Source organism: Microtus ochrogaster, chromosome 21 (genome assembly GCF_000317375.1).
Source record: "Microtus ochrogaster isolate Prairie Vole_2 chromosome 21, MicOch1.0, whole genome shotgun sequence".
Taxonomy (NCBI): domain Eukaryota; kingdom Metazoa; phylum Chordata; class Mammalia; order Rodentia; family Cricetidae; genus Microtus; species Microtus ochrogaster.
The window spans coordinates 6,431,300-6,451,488 of record NC_022022.1 but is presented as its reverse complement, the minus strand read 5'-3'; the positions used below and the strand labels follow the sequence as shown (position 1 = coordinate 6,451,488).

Sequence of the window (20,189 nt, the reverse complement as noted above, 5' to 3'; positions counted from 1 at the left end):
ACACAGTCAATGCAGTGTGGGGGCTCACCCTCGGGGGCCAGCTTGGGGGGGCTTGTACACAGTCAATGCAGTGTGGGGGCTCACCCTCGGGGGCCGGCTTGGGGGGGCTTGTACACAGTCAATGCAGTGTGGGGGTTCACCCCCGGGGGCCAGCTTGGGGGGCCTGTCTCTGTCTTCAGAATCCATGCGTGGAAGAGAGATGCAGGAAGGTCTCTCCATAGAACCTGGCAGAGAACGCCTCTGGGGAAACCGGATGTGAGGGGCCATTCCTCCAGCCCTCTTACATGACCTGTGGAGGAGGTCTGGGATAAGGAACAGGGTGACTTGTCACAGTGACCTGCCTGAACTTTGGCCTCAGGGACTTGGTGTTTTTTTTTATCCTTGGTGTTTTTTTTTTTATTGACATTTGTCTTCTTGTTGTTTGTTTGATCTATTTTTACTTACTAATTAATAATTAGAGGTAGTCTGGCCCAAACACATGCTCTTCGGGCCTCAGGCCTTCACGTGCTGAGGTAACAGACATGCGCCTGCCCCCATAACCAGCTGCTTAGCGCCTTTACATCATTTCGTGCTGGCCTGAGGCCACCCATGTAGGACAGGGTGTTCGGGCTTTTTCACCTGCTACCTCTCCTGGGCCTTCCCGTCCTGTCTGGTCAGAGAATGTTCTTCCTCGGGAAAGACAGCATGTCTTTCTGAATGATGCCAAGTCGGGGGTCTCTTGGCCCAGCTGCGATGTTTTTAGTGTGCTATTGACTGAGCCTCTGAGCAGCTGCAGAGGGCGTCACTTAGGCTCAATACCCCCTCCCCCCCTTCCTGCGGGTTCTTGTCTCAGGAAGCATTTTTGTTTCGGCAGGCAAGTCTTCCATTCATATTGCTTACTCATTCAGCATTCACAGACTGCCTTCCAGCTGCCTGGCCCAGGGGCTCGAGGCGTGGAATTGGATTCTACTTCTGCCCTTCTCTTCGGCAGTCCGATGAAGAAAGGGATGGCCAGGTGCTCTACCTGCCTGTCTTGTCTGCGCCTCACACACCTGAGGCTGGAACCCACATCCCTATCGGATCAACACAGCTTAGAGTTGAGCCCAGGCTAGACCGATGTGTGCAGACGTTGCCTTTTCTTTCTTTGGAATTCACCTTTGGAGCAAAAGGAGGGTTAGCGTGTATGGTGCTGACTGGGATACGTGTCTGGTCACACTGGATGGGTTATCCCTTGGCTACAGGTACTTATTGGGGTACCATCTAGGGAGAGATGAATTGAATGTCTGGCGCCAGCAGGCTGATGCTGGAGTGTGCTGGCAAGGCGCTTGTGTCTTACAAGTAGAGTCAACTCCACATCATACCTGTGCAGGGTGTAATCTACATCACCACATCACCGACAGTACACCATGAAGGCAGAGCTGCCTATGAGTGGCATTCACACCCACCGGGAGTGCACCAGAGGCTTCAGGTACCTCACAGAGCAGCTACGGAAACCCGGATATTTCTTCCCCTACCCAGGACTGCGAAGGCCTTATCGTTCGGTCAGCCACTAAGGTCACTGCTGATGTCATCAACGCAGCCGAGAAGCTCCAGGTGGTGGGCAGGGCTGGCACAGGCGTGGACAATGTGGATCTGGAGGCCGCCACGAGGAAGGGCATCCTAGTCATGAAGTAAGTTGTGGAAGCTGAGGGTGGGTGCAGAGACCAATAAAAAGAGAGGGAAAGAAATGCTGGAATGAGAGCCAGGTGTTAGGCCTTTCGGAGTGCTGTCTGAGCTGGGCCCTAGGTCCCTATGATGGTGACCAGTTCAGCTTGGTTTTTCCAAGGCTGTGGTCCGCAGTCTCTGGATATGGAACTCACCCTGCTTTGAGACCCACACATCTGTAGCTTCGGGTAGGAATCGGAAGACCGTAGGTAAAGATTTCCTGGTTTCCGGCGCCAGCCTGGCTCTTCCGATTTGCTAGCTCTGTGGTCCTGCCCCTTGTATAGATGCATGTGTTTTCTTGGTAAAGTGACATCTCATGTTGTCTTTTCCTTCATTTTCCTGCACCGGTCTGAAGTGAAGAGCCCAGTTTCTCTTCTGGCACTCTAGGCCCCAGAGGAGAGGGGTCCCTGTTAGCGCTGTGTTTGTAGAAGCGCGGGGCAAAGATCATGGCCAGCATGCCACTACAGCACTGTCCTGCATCCGGCTCCTGGGTGGTATAGCTATTCCAGGCCCACTCTGCTGACTCCCAGTCCTGCTGTGCCTCCCCCTGCCCCCAGGAGGGTAGGGGTGTATTGACCGTCTGTATGCCCGCATATAGAGGTCAAAGGATAACCCATTCTACCCGGTCCCTGCAGTCCTCCAGTCCCACTTTTTCCCCTGCCCTGGCTGCTTGCTAGGTGGAGAGCTAGAAGCTCTGTTGTCTTTCACAATGACAAGCTCTTGGAGTCCTTTTGTTTTTCAATAACATCTCTTAACTCCCGTAACCTTTTAGAGGAAGCCGGCTGAGGGTAAACCCGTGTTAGGTCTGGGGAGTTGTCAACATTATTCTGGTGTTTTGTTTTGTTTGTTGCTTTTGAGGAGTAGGCTTTTTTCTCAGTTCAAAATAGATTGAAAAGGAGAAACCAACCAAGTGGAAATGAAGACCTGAGCTTTGTTCCTAGTACAAGCCCGGAGAAGTAATGATGAGGGCTACCCGACAGTGGGCTGACCTGAAAGTTGGAGATTTGCTCAGGGGTCTCCCCTAGGAAGGAGCAGAGGGGCATGGAGATGGATGGGCCCTGAAATGAAAGCGTACTGAGCTGAACCACCCACCCACCTTCCCATCACATGAGGGAGGTGCTTCCCTGCGGGCGGCCTAGGTAGCCTGGTTCTTAGGGCCACAAAGGATCAGAGAAGCCAGCGTGGGAGCTTGGGGCTGGAAGCCTAGAATACTGGGTTTGTCTGGGCCCACTGACCTCTCTTCTGTTGGGTCTTTAGCACCCCTAACGGAAACAGCCTCAGTGCCGCGGAACTCACCTGTGGGATGATCATGTGCCTGGCCAGGTAAGTCCCTGACTTCTCACGTGACCCAGATACTCTCTGGTAAGTCAATGATTACCACAAGCAAACAGAGGTAGGGAAAAGATACAGCTGCAGGGGTACGCAGATGCCCCGGAGCTTCTGGGGTCGTTCGGAAGTAGGTGTGGGAGGCTGGATGCTAACTCCAAGTGGACAGAGAGTGTACACACCATTTTCCCTTCCTCCCTCCAACTCACGACCACACCTCACACCCACTGGGTGCTGTGCCTTCTCTAGTCCGCAAACCTTGAGGTGCTTTCCGTACCCTATAACCTCAAGTGCCATGTGTGTCCAGATTACTGCCAACTCGTTAAGCATTGAGATTTGGGGGGGTTAACTCTTGTTAATTCATTCAAGAGACTCTGGATTGAGCAGCTGGGCATGGCCCCCTGCGCTGATCTGACTCTGTGCTCTAGGCCTATATTGTAACATATGCAATAAATACCTGATCATCATTCTTGTGCCTGCCTGTGAATTCCTATCTCAGGGAGCTCTTCTGGCAGGATTCTGGATGTGTGGGCCTCCTGGAGGGGACAGTCTAGTGACCAAGTAGATGGCTGGCGCATATAATATGAACTCATCCATCGGCTCCAGGCAATTGTTTGGCAGACAGGACACACACTCTTAACAGGCTTTTCTCCTGTTTCTGTGACACAGGCTTTCTAGTACAATGGGGCCTGAAGCTGTTACCAGTCCCTTTGAAGAGCCAGGCAGCAGCTAGCACTCTTGCTGGGGCCTGAGGCCTGCTGTGATTACAAAGTTCTTTCTTTCCTATCTTCTCCCTCCTGCTGGGGGAGGTGACCTTTGCTCTACTTCTCCCAGGAGTCCTTCATAGCAGCGCAGACTTTGCACTGGTCAGTGCGGGAGGATGGGGCTAGGGAGCAGCAAGGACTGCAGACACATCAGAAAAGCTTCAGCTAGGAGCATCCCCAGGTCTCCCAGGATGTCCGAACTGGGTCTCTCCCAGGAGGATAGGATAGTACAGGCCCATGACACTAGTTTTGTTTCTGCTGTTAATCTCGGTGGTATATTTATCTGTTGGAGTCAAAGAAGGATCCCCCAATACCACTTCTTGCCCCTACTCCTGAGGTGCTGGTTTCCCTCCACTGCCAGGGCCAGTTTATCTAAAGGAGTAGGCAGGACACTGTGATTTAAAGAAGGCTGCCCTCTCCCAGACTCCCTTGCTGACCTCCCTCATTGAGGATGCGCATGAACCATGACATCTCTACCCTGCTGGGGAGGAGGCTCCTGACTCAGAGGTTAATGGGCATTCTGCTCTTGAGGCTGCTCCCCTGTGACTGGCTGAGTGCCTCCTGCATGCAGGAATGAGCGCCATGAGTAGTGTGGGCCTGAGCACCTCTCAGGGCGTCCAGCCTAGAAAAGGTCTGTGTTCCCAGATGTGGTCTTGGTGACATGTCCTACAGTCCGTGTCTTACCCTTAAATCCTAACAGTGCCCTAACTGCCACTTTCTCTGTTTGGTCCAGAAAACAAAACAACACAAAACATGGCAACTCAGACCTGGCCAGGCGCCAGTAGAAGGAGATAGTCAGTAGTGTGTGGGAGCAGATAGGATGGTGGTGGGCATGTTGGAGGTATGAAGATCATTTGGGGGCAGAGTGGAAGGGTTTGGACTGTGGCACCCGTCTGCCTCAGGTTAGCTCTCTTGAGGTTTAAGAAGGAAAGATGAGCTGCCCTTTCCTTAGAAGCAAGAGAAGTTACCGAGAGTGGTCCTGATGAGGACGGGAAGAGTTCCTGCCATCGTTGGAGCATGTGTCCCTGTAAACTGTGCAAGTCTGGCCACTACTTACAGGACAAAAACCTGCCAAACCCACTCCTTCTCCTTGTGGAGGTAGATCAGCTTCTTCTGCCAGCCTCCTGGCTGGAGACAGATGTCCTATGGTCCTTCTGTCCCAGCTCCCCTTACGCACAGTGACCCTGAACCTGAGCCCCCATGCCCCCGGTGAGTGTGGTTCCCAGGAGAATGACTGACAGATGGTGGCTATGCTGTGCCGTCCTCGTGCCTTCTTCAGGGTGACCCACTGAACCTGCTGTGCTCTTCCAGGCAGATTCCCCAGGCGGCGGCTTCGATGAAAGATGGCAAATGGGACCGGAAGAAGGTGAGCTGTTTGTTGCCTTGGCTCGCCCATCGGGGCTCAGCTCCCAAGCTCCACTCTTGTCCTGACTCAGGCGTCTTTGCCTCTTGCCTGTCTGGTTGCAGTTCATGGGGACAGAGCTGAACGGAAAGACACTGGGAATTCTCGGCCTGGGCAGAATTGGAAGAGAGGTGGCCACCCGAATGCAGTCCTTTGGGATGAAGGTCAGTGGCTTCCAGACTGAAGCAGCGTTGGGAGAGAGAGCAAGGCTTGAGGGAAGATCTATACATGGATCTCCAGGACTCCTTATCAGATAAGCAGTCAAGTCAGGGAGGAAGGGATCACTGGCCTCTGTTGGGACATCTGAACTCAAAAGCTGAGAGTACTTAATACAGTCCCTCAGCTCCTGGGTATCTGTAGCCCCCAGTCTCAGTGGGCCAGCTAATGTTCTTCTGTGATACACATCCTTTCCACCATACTACAGGGCCTCCTGGTTTCACTGTGTCTCCTCTCTGACAATTTAGAAAACAGATTTATAGCCTAATGCCAAGGCTTTCTGACCTTCCTATTTCCCTCACTACCCCGGCAAAGATTAAAGATGCTAATAGGTGGGCATAGTGTCACGTGTCTATAATCTCAACATCTAGGCACCTCTGGCAGGTGGCTCGTGAGTTCAAAGCCAGCCTGAATAGCAAGCTCCTTTCTTTAAAATGCTTGTATGTTTGTTTGCATGTCCTGATATGAGAAATGACTAAACAGCTTCCGTGCTGTCTCAGAAGTCATTTTGGTCCTCTCTTTTCCAACTCTGGGAGCCAGGAAGTTCCTGGCTGGATGAAGGTTGGTGTTCAGTACAGGTCTGCTTAGATAGGCCAGAGAGCTAAAGGCAGCTGACTGGGTGCCAGCGGGCATGCACCATCAACCATTTAATGTGGTTGTTGAGGGAATTACAGGGATTGCGGGGCATGCAGCGGCCAGAGGCTTTAGTTAACATTAAGAAAATTGTTTTGACAATAATCAGTCCTTCCGGGTCTAGGAAACCTTACAAAGAGTTGTTATGGAGTTTCCCTTTCTCCCCTCCTCGCTCTTCCCATGGTCAGTACCCCTTCTACCTTAGCGCTAGAACGGAAGTTAGAGGTTGAGACTGACACCCACAATTTGTAAGTGTGTGCCTAAGGACTCACTGAAGGGATGGTGATCCAGACCCCAGGGCAGCATCCCGTTCTGCCACACTGAGTGTCGTATTTATTTAAATCGCACGCCTTCCTAAAGCCTCGGGTATATATATTAGGTCCCTGAGAGACACGGGCCAGCTCAGCCAGCTCAGCAGGATCCATTGGCGGTGAAGAGAAATCTCAGCACTGCCCCTGCAGGTGGAGGGGTCAGAGGGGGGCATGAGTTACTAAGAATACTTTTTCCAAGGTCCAGATTTATCCCATGATGAATTCTGAACTAAAAACTAAGGACCATGTTTCAGCAGTGCTAAACATATGGAACAAACCAACTAATCATTTCATTGCCATGCGGTGGCTTGGGGACCGGCAGTAAGGCTCTCCACCACCCCGTGACTCCCGTTTTCCCCGGGGCGTCAACACCCAGACTTTTCTAGCGGTAGAACAGAGGCCTTGGCAGTAGCTGAATCTAGCCAAAGAGCCCTGTTGTTTTGTTTCCCAAATGATAGGGGTGAGAAGGGAGCCCATGCAGCCACCTGCTAATGCCCAGCTGCTCCCCCACCTACAGGTGTTGGCCATGTAGGGCCTTGAGCATCCATGTCAAGAAATAATAGAATCTTCTCAGACAGGTGTTTGTTTCAAAGAGATCTCTAGAACCTGTTCACTTTACTGTTGTCTATAGCTTTGTATCACACACAACATGCTTGAGCGTATTTAGAATAGAGTCTAACTATGTAGTTCAGGCTAGCCTCAAACTTACAAGTACTGGAATTATAGGCATGCATAGCCGTACCTAGCCACGTTTAACTACAACCAGGACTTTGAGGGTATACTGTCTTTATTGGGGCTTCTTCTATCTAGATGTCACTCCTGCCTGTTTCTGTTTTGAACCATTCCTTGTAAACCCCTAAAACATGGCTTGTGGTGCCCTCCCTCGTCAAGCCCCCTGACCACCCGGCAACGTTCCTGGGATTTAGTGGGTGTCATCTTGGGACAGAGATTCTGCATCACCTAAGCTCCTGTCTGTGTCTTCAGAGCCACAGAAAACAAGATAGCATAGTTCTAAGTATCTAGAGGAGGAAACAATGATCACATTAAGAAGTTATATTACCGTGTGTGCATGTATGTGCATACGCATGTTCACAAGAATGCACACATGCGCCCTGGTGCACAGGTGGAGGTCAGATAGAGTGTGAGACCTGACTCTCTCCACCATGCGGGTTCCAGGGATCCAACTCCTGGCATATGCCCTGGTAGTAAGTGCCAGTGCCTACAGAGTGATCTCACAGCCCTGAGACCAATCCTTATTAAGCTCATTTTCAAACTAGTCTTGTTCCCTTTGAAAATAATAATTTAACTGGTAAAGCATGGAGATTTATAACTATTTCGCTACCTAGACAATTTTTTTAAAATATTTTTATTTTATTTATTATGCATACAATATTCTGTCTGTGTGTATATCTGCAGGCCAGAAGGGGGCACCAGACGTCATTATAGATGGTTGTGAGCCACCATGTGGTTGACTGGGAATTGAACTCAGGACCTTTGGAAGAGCAGGCAATGCTCTTAACCACTGAGCCATTTCTCCAGCCCCTTCCTAGACAATTTTTAAATATGAGAGTTTTGTTGGGTTGGTTTTGGGGTACCGGGCCTTGAACCTGGAGCCTCACAGAAGCAGACAAGTTGCTATACCCCTGAACTACATTATCAGCCCCTTTCATTATTTTCTCTTGAGACAGGGTCTTGCTGAATTGCCCAGGGTAGCCTTGAACTTAGGACCCTTTGGCCTTGGCTCCTAAGTGCTGAGGTTGTGGACATGTGTCAGGATGCCCAGCTTAAAGCACCGTTCTAATTACGTAATAAATGAATGTGTTCGTACAGATAACGGCCTCCTACATCAACCTCCCAGAACGAGCCTTCTCTTAGTGGCACTAGTTTGGCATATGCCACCCCAGAGTGCATTCTCTGTGTGTACACGGATTGTGTACTATGCCCAGAGAAGGTTGCAGGTCTGTGTAGAACACAACATTGCATATGGTGTTAAGGTAAAAAGTTTTCAAGCTTGGTTGGAATACTGTGGTATGGATTATTGGCTGTTCCACCAGAGAGGCACACTGAGGTTTCAGCAAAGGCCTCTTCCGTAATCCCTGTGGGGATAAGCTGCATCCCCCACCTTCCAACCCTCCCCCCAACACACACAATGTGTAGGGTTCGAGGAAGGCCCCTGTCAGGCGGGAGGAAAATTGTCCATGGTGGCCCAGAGCACTGCCTAGCCACCATTCTCACCCATAGCCGGGACCAGGCATCATTTGTGGAATCTCGAAAGCAAGGAGAGGTAGTTAGAATCTGGCCAGGTGTGGTGGAGCGTGTTTGGAACTCGAGAGACTGCGAGAGGATCAAGAACTCAGTGCTAGGCTGGACTGCATCCTGAGATCCTGCCTCAAGTATAGAGAAGAATTGTCCTAAAACACGGGAAGGCTGGAATGGTTGCCATCCTATCAGGAAGTTTAGCTAGAATATGTATCTCTGTGTCTGTGTGAGGGTCTAAAAAGCTACTAGACAGATTTGGACTTTGGAAACATTTGGAAAACACCTTTGCGAAGCAAACAAATAGTGGTTAACAGGGTTGTGTTTGGCGGAAAAGGTGATATGACTTTAACAGCATTAAAGAGGAACGATTCCAGGGCAAGGTGGATGACACCCAGGTCAGCCTGTAGCCCGCTGGTGACCTTACACTCTGTTGTTACCTTGAACTTTCCTCCAGTGTGTTGCTAAATAAGAGCTGTAGTGATTGACTCACCTTGTTTATGCTGGCATCTCTCTCGGGGTGTGTAACCAGGCCCCGGCCGGCTCAGAGCTGAGCCCTGTGCTTCCTTACCAGTGACCCTCTCAGACCCCATCAGCATCTCTTAGCAGGGTCTTTCACCCGTGTCCTCAGCACCCGAGGTTCGCTGGCTGTTGGCGTTTCCTGGCTAGCTTCTGTTTGCTAAGGTCGGCTGCATCAGTTGCGATACTCACAGGAAACTGAGGCCCAGCAAGGTCATCTACAGGCTCAAGAGTAAAGACAAGGAAGTGAGAGTCCACTCGCGTGTCCTGGCTTACAGGGCCACCACTGTTTCCACTCGTGGCCCACATTAAGTCCCTAAGCGGCCACTGCTCAGTGACGCAAACAACAGCCACTTTAAAAAAAAACTATTATTGCTATTTTATTTCAAATTTTTACTCTTGCATTTTTTTTTTATTGTGTGTGCATGTGAGTGTGCGTGCGTTATAGTGTGTGGACGTTAGAGGACAAATAGGGGGGTTGGCTCTGTCCCTCTGCCATGGGGTGCTAGGGATCAAACAATACGGGAGTTGGCTCTGTCCCTCTACCATGGGGGTGCTAGGGATCAAACAATACGGGAGTTGGCTCTGTCCCTCTGCCATGGGGTGCTAGGGATCAAACAAGTGGTCAGCCTTGGTCCCCAAGAGTAGAAAAGACCACAGAGTGCTGTGAGCTCGCTCAGTCGCGCGTGGCTTTGTGATCTCTTGGTGTTCTTTTCTACCCTCACTGCACATGAGAAGAAAACACATCTGGATTAGAGATGAACGGGGCCATTGTTCTCATTGTCTCTGGTGCCAGCAGACAAAGGCGAATTGTGAGGATGAGGCCAGGGATTCATCTCCCCCAGAGCATTTCCTTCTCTGTCCCGAAGCGAATGGGTCCATCGGAGGGCAATAAAAATGTCTGAATAGGCCTTCGAAATATGTGTGCCCTTGGTGCTCCGCGCTGTGCTCCTTAGCCCCAAGGAGCCATGTCTTTCCTCCAGCCTTCCCTGGTGGCTGGAATGGGGGAAGGGAGCTCCCTGGCTTTGCTTAGAACAAGGCTAATGATACAAAATGTGGCCCCAAAGGATTAACCTCTTCATAACCATTTGGCTTTTTTTTTTCCTTTTTTTTCCCCCGAAGCTTTTAAGTGTGAGAAAGAAGTCTCTGTATTATCTGTCGAAAGGCTGAAGCTCCCTAATTTCAGGTGCTTCCCACACCATGTAGCTGAGGGCTTAAAAAGCACGGGAAGGGGAAGAATCCCTCCCCACAGAGGTAGCAACCACTCAAGGAGGAGGCCTCTTTTCTTCCCTGTCTTCACTTACATCTGGATCCACTATGGAGATATTACTGAAGAGGTCAGGGTAATTCTCTCAATAGTTTTGCTTTAGTGCATGGTAGAGCAGCGGGTGACTGAAGTCATCTCTCCAATGGCTCTTATATGGGGGTCCTCACCCTTCTAGGGGATTCTGACATACGTCTGGCAGCAGCTGAGGAAGGACTTCTGGCTCCAGCCATTTCTTGGATGCTGCAGGCACACCTGCCTCTGAGGACTGCCCTGCCTTTGTTCTTAGGGCTCTGGTGCCTCTTTCTCCAAAGTCAGAGTTGCCCATAGAGCTGAGCTCAGGAGGGAGGCCTGGGAAGGCCTCTTGGGTAGATCAGGCAGAGAGTGCTTAGATCTTGGTTACTGTAAACTACCCCCACATACCTGTTTCCTACATCTGAGTGGCTGCTAGGGCATGACCTTTGCTGGGACTTGGAAGAAGCTGAACCTGTGCTCTCTGGCCTCTGAACAATGCTTGCTCACTCCTTCTCCGGCCCATCACCCTCAACCCCAGGCACCTGCTGGTGGACAGAGGGCCTGGTGGTCATCCCTGAGCCCTTCCTCACCAGCGCTCCTGCCTCAGCTTCCGAGTTCCGCTTTGTCCAGCCACACATGAGCTGCTCCTGCATCTACTTGCAGTTGGGTCTTGGTGACAGACAGCCTTCCCTTGTCTGACTGTGCTCCCTGCTAGTTCTGCAAGCCTCCTCCCATTGACCTACAAGAGGCAGGAGAGTAGCCCTAAGCGCCCTGTATTGTTCTGAGAGTTATACTAGAGGATTCAGTTAGGCTTAATGTGGTACCCACTACTAGCAAATGGTGCGGTTACTGACACCAATACCAACATTGATGCTAAAGGTGCCTCTTCCCTTTTCTCGCTTCGGCCAGACTGTAGGCTATGACCCCATCATTTCTCCAGAAGTCGCGGCCTCCTTTGGTGTCCAGCAGCTGCCGCTCGAGGAGATCTGGCCTCTCTGTGATTTCATCACTGTCCACACTCCCCTCCTGCCCTCTACCACAGGTAGGCTCTTAGTGTGGGTTTTCTGCAGGTACCATTGAGCAAGGGTGGACAGGGACCTAGCGAGGACCTGCCAAGCACCGTGGCTCTTTGTCACAAGTGCTTGCCTCCAAAGGAGGAGGCTGAGCTAGCTGGAAAAAAGCAAGGGTATGGGAATGTGCGGGACACAGACACAACTAGTGTCTCTGTGGAGGCTTCATGGCACCCTGCAGGGGTACTTTTGGTTCTTGAGCCTACTCAAAGCACGCTCATCTCCAGAACTGCCTGAGTCTAACCCATATCTGCTACAGAGTCTATGATCTCAGAGCATCTCTGAAGACAGGTGAGAACAAGGTACGTATCCAGCAGAAGAGACCTCTGGGGAGAGGTGGCTTCTGGGAACCGGTGCTGAGAAAGCGGGTCAGGAACTGCCACAGTGGGCGACGTCCCCTCTCTCTCCCAGGCTTGCTGAACGACAGCACTTTTGCCCGGTGCAAGAAGGGCGTGCGAGTGGTGAACTGTGCTCGAGGAGGGATTGTGGATGAAGGTGCCCTGCTCCGTGCCCTGCAGTCTGGTCAGTGCGCTGGTGCCGCCCTGGATGTGTTCACAGAGGTAAGTGCAGCTTCAGTGTCAAGTTGGAGGGGAAAGGTGAGGAGCCGAGCGGCCACAGGCAAGGAAAGGTAGCATCTCACAGGACAGTAGCTCACTGTTTCTGGCACAGAGGAAGCTGTGCTGCCAAGAAACACGCCTGTAGTTCTGAGGAGGTCTTTTCTCTGCTGTCTTCTGCAAATCCTGGGTCTTAAAATAGGACCCATTCTTGGTCAGGCTGTTTGCTGTACTGGTAACTTGGGGAAGACCAAGATAAACTGATGAGGCTGGGGTTCTAGACTAAACCAGGAGTTAGTGTGTCATTCCTGATACTTTAGTCAACCCCATGGCCAATGACATTAGTGTTCCTCTCTCTCTCTTCATTCCTAGGAAGGGTCAGAAACCCAGGGGTGATGGCAGTCCCCAGTGTGGACCGCTCTTCCAGCATGTGCAAAGGTTCAGCCCCAGCATATAGAGTGCAGAGTGCACACCTCCACCAATTCCCTTGGCCCTATCTCAGCATCAGGGCTCCTCGCTGTGGCCCGGGAGAAAGAGCATGGCCTTTGGCGTGAATGAAAGTTCTAGCTGCGAGACTGTGGCAGGTCACTTAGCCCTCTCTGAACCCTATGGCATTTGTCTATTCCCAGCCAGGGTGCATGGTGTATCACCAGCTCCCCTGTATATGACCATCTTCTTGATAATGCACCATCTTCTCCCGCCGTTAGGAGGCCGGGATTCAGATCGTTGCAATTCTCAAAATTCAGTGTAAACAACAGCAGAGAATTTATAATATAGCCAGTCCATGGTCAACTTAACGGTCTCTCTCCGGTTAGGAGCCACCACGGGACCGGGCCTTAGTGGACCACGAGAATGTCATCAGCTGTCCCCACCTGGGTGCCAGCACCAAGGAGGCCCAGAGCCGCTGTGGGGAGGAAATCGCCATCCAGTTTGTGGACATGGTGAAGGGGAAGTCTCTAGCAGGGGTTGTAAGTATCTCTACATGGGTCTGGGGTCTGGAGTCCGGGAAGAGAGCAGACACAGCAGCTCGGGGTGGACAGACTCAGCCCTGGGAACGGAGCCCAAGGCTGTACTTGAGTTGGCTCATAGGGTGGATGGGCAGGAGCAGCTCTTCTATAGTCTTGATAGCCAAAGCCTTGGAGCCAGGAGCTGGGTTCTGAGCCGTTATATTGTAGCCCCGCTGCAGAGATTGTGAGCCTTCCCAGGCTCAGCACCAGTGAAAGGCTCCTTTGTTGTTCACATGCCTTGGGAGGGAGGGTGTGTTGCCAGGGTGAGGGAGCAGAGCAGGGCCCACTGTGTGTGTGTGTGTGTGTGTGTGTGTGTGTGTGTGTGTGTGTGTGTGTGTGTGCTGTATATGTGTGTGTGCTTGCACATATGTATTGGGCAGAGCTCACCCTGCCATAACCAACCAGTCTTCCTACTTTCTAAAACCTTTGCTGTGTTAGTTAGCCCCCTTGCTTAGTCTGGTGAATGCCAGGCGCCCCCTGCTCCCCCCCACACACGGGGGTCCAGTAGAGGACACAGAACTAAGAACGCACAGCTCCTCCTGGAGACTTTTTCCCTCCTTCACCAACACTTTCTGGGCCCTTGCTGCTCTGCCTCATTTTTTTTTTGTTTGGGGTTGTTTATTTATTCGTTTGTTTGTTTTTGAGGCTAGGTCTCACTAGTAGCCCTGACTGGCCTTGAATTCAGGGATCCCTCTGCCTCCCAAGTGCTGGGACTAAAGGTGTATGCTGCCACATGCACTAACTACATCCTTACATGCTATCATGGGTTTGTTATCTGGTTAATGCTGAATTCTAAGATCTCTGAGGACCAACAGGCTGACTATATAAATGCCCCAGACATGTAACTGATACTCTGCAAGAAACAGTGGATGAGTGAGAGAGGGCTCGTGCCTTCCTGGCTGCCTCACAGCCCGGAGAGAGTCACTGGTTGGGACAGAACTGTGGTAGGAAGGACAGTTTCACTCAGCCGGCCTATGTCTTGTTAGATGGCTCAGTTCTGTGTCTTGAGACAATCAGGAGGCCACTTGGTCTATAGTGATCAAGGGGTTCCTTGAGGACCAGTTGTGGTGTGAGAGCCTGCAGAGCCCATGAAGACCAGGTGACACCGGCCAGACCGTCTTCTCTTTCCCCTGCACACCGCATTGGCTCCTTGAGGCCACAGCACTTTTTCCTACCCATCTGGCTACCCAGTGAGTTTCTGAGCAGGTGACTTTGATCAGGGTCCTAGCTGAACTCTTCAACCAGAGAATGGAAGACTGAACAAAACAAACCATCTCTCCCACCTCAGCTGATGCCCTTCTAATGAATATCCCCCTTCTTGGGCAATCTGATAAAGCTCGACCCTCTCAAGTTTTTCAAAGGCGGGCTTCTGCCCCCTCCATGGGAACCCTCTGAGGGAGCCACCTCTCGTGAGGTGGCGGTGAGATCACATGATGTTTTCTGACAGGCTGCTTCCCACAAGCTCCACAGGATACAAAGACAGAGGGCTGCCATCCCATGTAAGATAGGAATTCTCTCCGTCTCACAACCAAGTTAGCAAATCGAGCTCTCTAGCCCAGCTGCCAATAGTCTTTGGAAAGAAATGTTCCTCCCTGACTCGTCCTGAGTCTTCTCCAGTTCTCTGACCATAGCACAGATGAGCCCTGGGGCCAGGCCGGTTTCCAGCGGCACCTGACTCTGCCCTGGCATCTTGCTATTTATTTTTCAAGATGGATCACTGCACACCCTTTTACTTCACAGAAGTACAGAGAAGCAAGCCCTTCCCTGGGCTGGGCTGTGTGGCCTCCAGTGAGCTGTGAGGCCTGCTTTGGGGTTTCTTAGCTGAGCCTTTCTGCTCTGAGTTGGCTCCTAGTCCTCCAAGTCCTCTGCTTTTCCTTCCCATGTCTCGCTACAGCTTCTGACTCTTCTAGTGATAACTATGAAAACAAGAACAGAATTATTACATTTTTCCCATCTCATAGCTGCTTATTTGATTTTTTTTTTCATCAAACCCAAGTTTTTGTCTGCTTGTCAGTGGGGTGAGGATGTGACTTGTAGGGTTTTCTTCTGTAGTTAAAGTTGGGCTGGAACTCAGGGGGAGCCACTTACCTTGGCCTTTCTAGGGCTGAGATTGCAGTCAAATTTAAAGCCCAGATTCCTAATTAAATCCTTCTTGCATAGATTCTTTCTAAGTCGCCTCAAAGAAATTGTTAATGCCTGACTGGGAGCCAAAGCATCTGGAGCCACAAAAGGGAGCAGGAATTTTACCTCAGAACAAGGAAGCTCTGTTATTGGGTCTCTGGGAGGAGAAGGGAGGGCCAAGCCCTGAGACCCTGTACTTGGGATGTCCAGGGCCTTTCCAGTCGACTCTGGCTGCTCAATTTCCCAGCATGCCTCTGCATACTCAGCATAGATGGCTGTTTGAAGCATACTGTAGGCTCATTGGAACTGTCTTAATCTGGTTTTATATGTTATGGTAGCCGAGCATAGTGTTCAGTGACCAATATGGGCAGTCGTTTCGAATAATCAGAATAGAAAATAAAATGAGCGAGGCTTGGTAGCTCACCCTATAAGCCTAGCACTCAGGATGTCTGCCCGGCTGGACTATAGGGTGAAGCCCCATCTCAAAACAACACAAAAAGGGCAAATTAGATCACCCTCCCTAAGAACCACCACTCTGCTTCCATGTACCTATGACGTCCGTGTTTTACTGAGCTGTCCAGACAGACCCCTGTCCATCACACAGGAAGTCCGTCTCCCACAGAGGGCGCCGGTACCAGTACTGCTCAATGGGAGAAGCTAGGCTTCCGGCCCCTGTTCTGCCTGCTTAGTGCAGCCGAAACTTTCCTCTGTGTGCCCTCGGGCTCCATAGCTCTTCTCACCTATGGGGATAAGTCACTGTTTTCTGGGTGACTGTCACGCATCTCCTGAGTTGCCCCTCCATGGCAGGCTGACTCTTGGCCATGTGGCGTTGATTTAGTTCCTCATTTGAGCAGGTTCTCAGCCTCACCCTGTTCCCTTATTCCTGCAGGTAAACGCCCAGGCCCTTACCAGCGCCTTCTCTCCACACACCAAGCCTTGGATTGGTCTGGCAGAAGCACTGGGCACGCTCATGCATGCCTGGGCTGGCTCCCCTAAAGGGACCATCCAGGTGGTGACACAAGGTGAGTCCAGGTCCGGCTGGGCCCGCGGCATGAGCTAGGGGTCCTGCGGAGACAGGGAGTAGGGACTATGGACTCATATCTGCTGGGTGTGTCCAGTGCTCAGTGCAGATCTAGTGGCAGACTCAGGGGACTTGGGCCCTGCTCTGGGTACAGCTCAACCCACAGAGTTGGACAAAAAAATGTATGTAAGTAGAATATAAGTTCCCTGGAAAAATGTACTTAATTTTCTCAGATCATGTTTATGCAGTGTTTTTAGGATAGACAAGTTCCCCGTGCAAGCAAGACCAGAGAGTTTCGTGTAAAAGATAGTGGAATCTTTAGAGAATCTAAATCAGTCAGCAAAACCATGTGGGTCTGGTTTTACCTGTGACTGTGTGTGGCTCGGTTGCCTTGGTATTGGGTCCACCACTCTGCAGACAGGGTTCGGTGCCTCCCTTCATCCTGTAGAGGGCCTCCCCCGCACCCCCAATTGCCTGTTTGGCACCTGACACTTGGGGCGAGATCATGAGGTTGGGTAGAGCAGGTAAACCCAAAATGCCAAGGTTATCAGGGATAGGCGGAGCCAGGGGATGCCACACCCACTGCCTTGGGTTCCCAAGCCCCTGAGGAAACTTAGCAGGGCTCTGGTCACATGGTTACTTGAGTGTCACCTTTCTGCTTCTGAGCTTGCAAGGGTCACCATCCCCAGCCACTTGAGGGAGCACACAGTTTTCCAAGCATCTTCTGGGAAGACAGGCCGGCCAAGGAGTCCAGTCGGGATGGTCTCAGTTTTGGAGGGGAGTTTCTCAAATTGGTTAAAATATCCTAGGCTTCTGGGCTCAGCACCCCCAGCTGGCTTTTTAACACTCTTGAGGAATTACAGTGCCCATTGCAGCCTGCCTTTGGGGTCCCCAGGGCAACAAGAGCCTTGTTGCTGAGAGCTAAGTGGTGCCTAGTGAACAACTAACTTTGGGGTGACCCTCTGTATCCCCAGGAGCATCTCTGAAGAACGCTGGGAACTGCCTGAGCCCTGCGGTCATTGTCGGCCTCCTGAGGGAAGCATCGAAGCAGGCAGATGTGAATTTGGTGAACGCTAAGCTACTGGTGAAAGAGGCTGGCCTCAATGTGCGTACCCTCTTTACTCTGGGCGCTGCTCTGTCACCCCTCTTTTTATTTGGTGGGGGGCAGTCTTGTATAACCCAGGTTGTCCTTGAACTTCTAATCCTTTAGCTTCTACCTCCCAAATGCTAGGATTACAGGCGTGTGCCCCTGTACCTAGCTCTATCTACCCTGTGCTTTAAGAGCCTGTTCCCAGTTTTGCTCTTTGGGTTTGCTTCTTGCCACCTGCCTGCCCATCGGTGAGAGCTAGCCCATTGGTGAGAGCCCTCCTTAATGCCTTCCTTCATCTGTGCAGGGAGTGACCATATGTTTGAGTGTAACGGTGTGAACTCATACTCACAAAACCATGGATAGATGGATAAATGGCCTGAATGAGGCACCTCCATTTCACAACTGAGGAAAAAAAAGCTGACTTAGGCTGCATCTAATGGAGCCGAGAGATGCTTGCAAACCCTGGGAACAGGTTCCTCCACCCTCTGAGCTTTCCTCTATTGGCTTCCTCCCTCACTCCCCTTGAAATCAAAGACTATGTGGTGGCCATTTGAAGCTGGCCGGAGTCCTAGGAACAGTGTTCTCCCGGCCCTGCCACATTTACCCCCTTTCCTGCATCCTAGTCAGGCCATTGACTTAAGAGGCTGGTGCAGAAAGGACCAGGCTGCCTGGTCAGCTACGCAGTGCTTGGTCCTCTGCTTCCCACTTCCCACCCTTCCTGGCCAGCCAGGCAGACACCTGTTCCTCCCTTTATGGGGCATCTTGACTGTCCCGAGAAGCTAAAGTCTGGAGACATGAGTCTCTCCCCATTTGTTCCTGTCCCCAGAGTGCTGAGCTGGTGGCCCGGCTTGATTCCCTGCCTGCAATTGTGTGTGATTAGACTCTTCAACTGTGCCTCTGTCTCGTCACTGCAGGTCACCACCTCCCACAGCCCGGGGGCCTCCGGGGAGCAGGGCAGCGGGGAAGGCCTCCTGACTGTCGCCTTGGCAGGTGCCCCCTACCAAGCTGTGGGCTTGGTCCAGGGTACCACCCCAATGTTACAGATGCTCAACGGAGCTGTCTTCAGGCCAGAGGTGCCACTGCGCCGGGGCCAGCCCCTGCTCATGTTCCGAGCTCCGCCCTCCAACCCTGTTATGCTGCCCACTATGATTGGTGAGGAGGCTTTGCGGGGGAGGCTGGCAGAGATGGGGGTCTTCCCTGGGATTGGGCCTTTCTCCGTGCCTCAGGGCATGTCTATATGTGCCTCACCGAGGATCTTGCAGAGCCATTTCCACAATATTAGAAAGAAACAGCTCAGACAGGGAAAGAGAGTAGCTCATCTGAGGTCACAGAGGAGTATGGGCAGAGGTGGGCAGAGTGCCAGTTACCCCCGGCCATGGCACAAGTTCGCCATGTTCCTGCACACTCTCCATATCCCTGGAGCTTACTTCACGGATCATTTCTTCCACGGGCTCTGGTGACCAGCCTAACAGATGTGTCAGAGCACAGGAGGTGCAGCCCAGGTCTCCCAGGACCTGGACTTCTGAGGGTTCTGGGTCTCATCCAGGTTTGGCAGAGGATGCGTCCCCAGACCCTGGGGGGACTTTATTTCATCATCTTTGCCAGCTGTCCAGAGGACAGTTCTCTGAGTTATCTTGTTCCCTCGCTATTGGCGTAGCTCCCGTCAGGGTATAAGCTCCCCGCCTCACCTGATACTCAGGCTGAGAAGAGGCTGGTGTAGAGGAAAGTCACCTGTCCTGCCGCGGCAGCTCTTTACTGTTTAGATCGGTGCCACCCCTCCCATCCTCCGCCCTTTGGCCTGGGTCACAGAAACCTGACATCTTACTACTCCGACCTCTTCTCTCACCCCTTCCACCATGTGCCATGCTAACCCGGGCTTTCCTTTCTGCCCACCTCCAGGCCTCCTGGCAGAGGCAGGTGTACAGCTGCTTTCCTACCAAACTTCCAAGGTGTCAGATGGAGAGACCTGGCACGTCATGGGCCTCTCGTCCCTGCTGCCCAGCCTGGACGCATGGAAGCCACACGTGTCTGAAGCCTTCCAGTTCTGCTTCTGAACCTGGGACTCAGCAGCACCAGTTCCTCGGGCTTTTCTGAGAAACCTGCTCACTGTGATCTATAGGGAGAGGATATCCACGTTCCTGGGGCAGAACCCAGGCACCTGCCTGAAATAAAGAGTCGAACACAACTACTTGGTATCTGTGCGGTCATTCTCCAGAAAAGCCAGCAGAGGGCACCCACGGGCTGCCTCTGGAGGTTTGGCAGCTGACCAGTAACTGTGTGTAGAGGAAGGTTGGGGTGTACAAAAAAATCTGAGCGTGGGTGCCCTGAAGATAGCCCCTCCCTTCCTTTCAAAGATTATCCACAGGAATGTAGCTCAGTGTTTCAGAATCCTCTCATGTTAGGGGTGCAATTAAGGAGTAAAATTCAGCACGGTGTATGCCAGGCCCTGGCTGGTGCTTTGCCGGCACAGAATTCAAAGTGGACAGCTGGGCACCAGAAGTCTTGTGGGTGTGGCTAGACACACAGCTCACATGCTGTGGGAGTGCAGGGATTCTCCTGGTTCTGAGCAGAGGATGCTGGTCTCCAGGGAGTTGCTTTGGACAGATTTTGTGAGCTAAAGGAACATGTTACCTTAGTAGCTGCACACAGTAGCAAGCTTAGTGTGAGTTGGGCGGTGTTTCACTTGATTTTCACAGAAGGCGGCAGAATGAACTCCATTCAAACAACTGTGTCTATCAAGAGCTTCTCGCCCCATTAGTCCATCAGTGGCGAAGGGTTCCTTTCCAGCCCGCCTGGCACAGAGAGGCTACCTCTCAGCCTTGGCTTCCTGCAAGGCCAGAGCTCCAGCAGCAAAGGCCTGCTCCAGTCTCCACCCCAGACCTGGAAAGGGGCGGGCCGGATGACATGGAACACCACGGTTTTGACCTTGAGCTCTGC

At 51.9% G+C, this 20,189-nt stretch overlaps 1 protein-coding gene across 1 annotated transcript in view; it reads left to right on the top strand.

Moving 5' to 3' along the window:
- The window catches only part of Phgdh (phosphoglycerate dehydrogenase), a 27,414-nt gene extending 7,997 nt beyond the window's left edge, over positions 1-19,417 (top strand). The window contains exons 2-12 of the mRNA XM_005357082.3: positions 1,498-1,649; positions 2,941-3,006; positions 5,085-5,139; positions 5,241-5,339; positions 11,299-11,431; positions 11,871-12,019; positions 12,829-12,981; positions 16,031-16,163; positions 17,137-17,267; positions 18,167-18,404; positions 19,152-19,417. Of these exons, the coding sequence (XP_005357139.1) occupies positions 1,498-1,649; positions 2,941-3,006; positions 5,085-5,139; positions 5,241-5,339; positions 11,299-11,431; positions 11,871-12,019; positions 12,829-12,981; positions 16,031-16,163; positions 17,137-17,267; positions 18,167-18,404; positions 19,152-19,306 (1,464 nt within the window). The 3' untranslated portion in view covers positions 19,307-19,417. The remainder of the gene's footprint in view (positions 1-1,497; positions 1,650-2,940; positions 3,007-5,084; positions 5,140-5,240; positions 5,340-11,298; positions 11,432-11,870; positions 12,020-12,828; positions 12,982-16,030; positions 16,164-17,136; positions 17,268-18,166; positions 18,405-19,151) is intronic.
- The last annotated feature ends 772 nt before the right edge of the window (positions 19,418-20,189 follow it).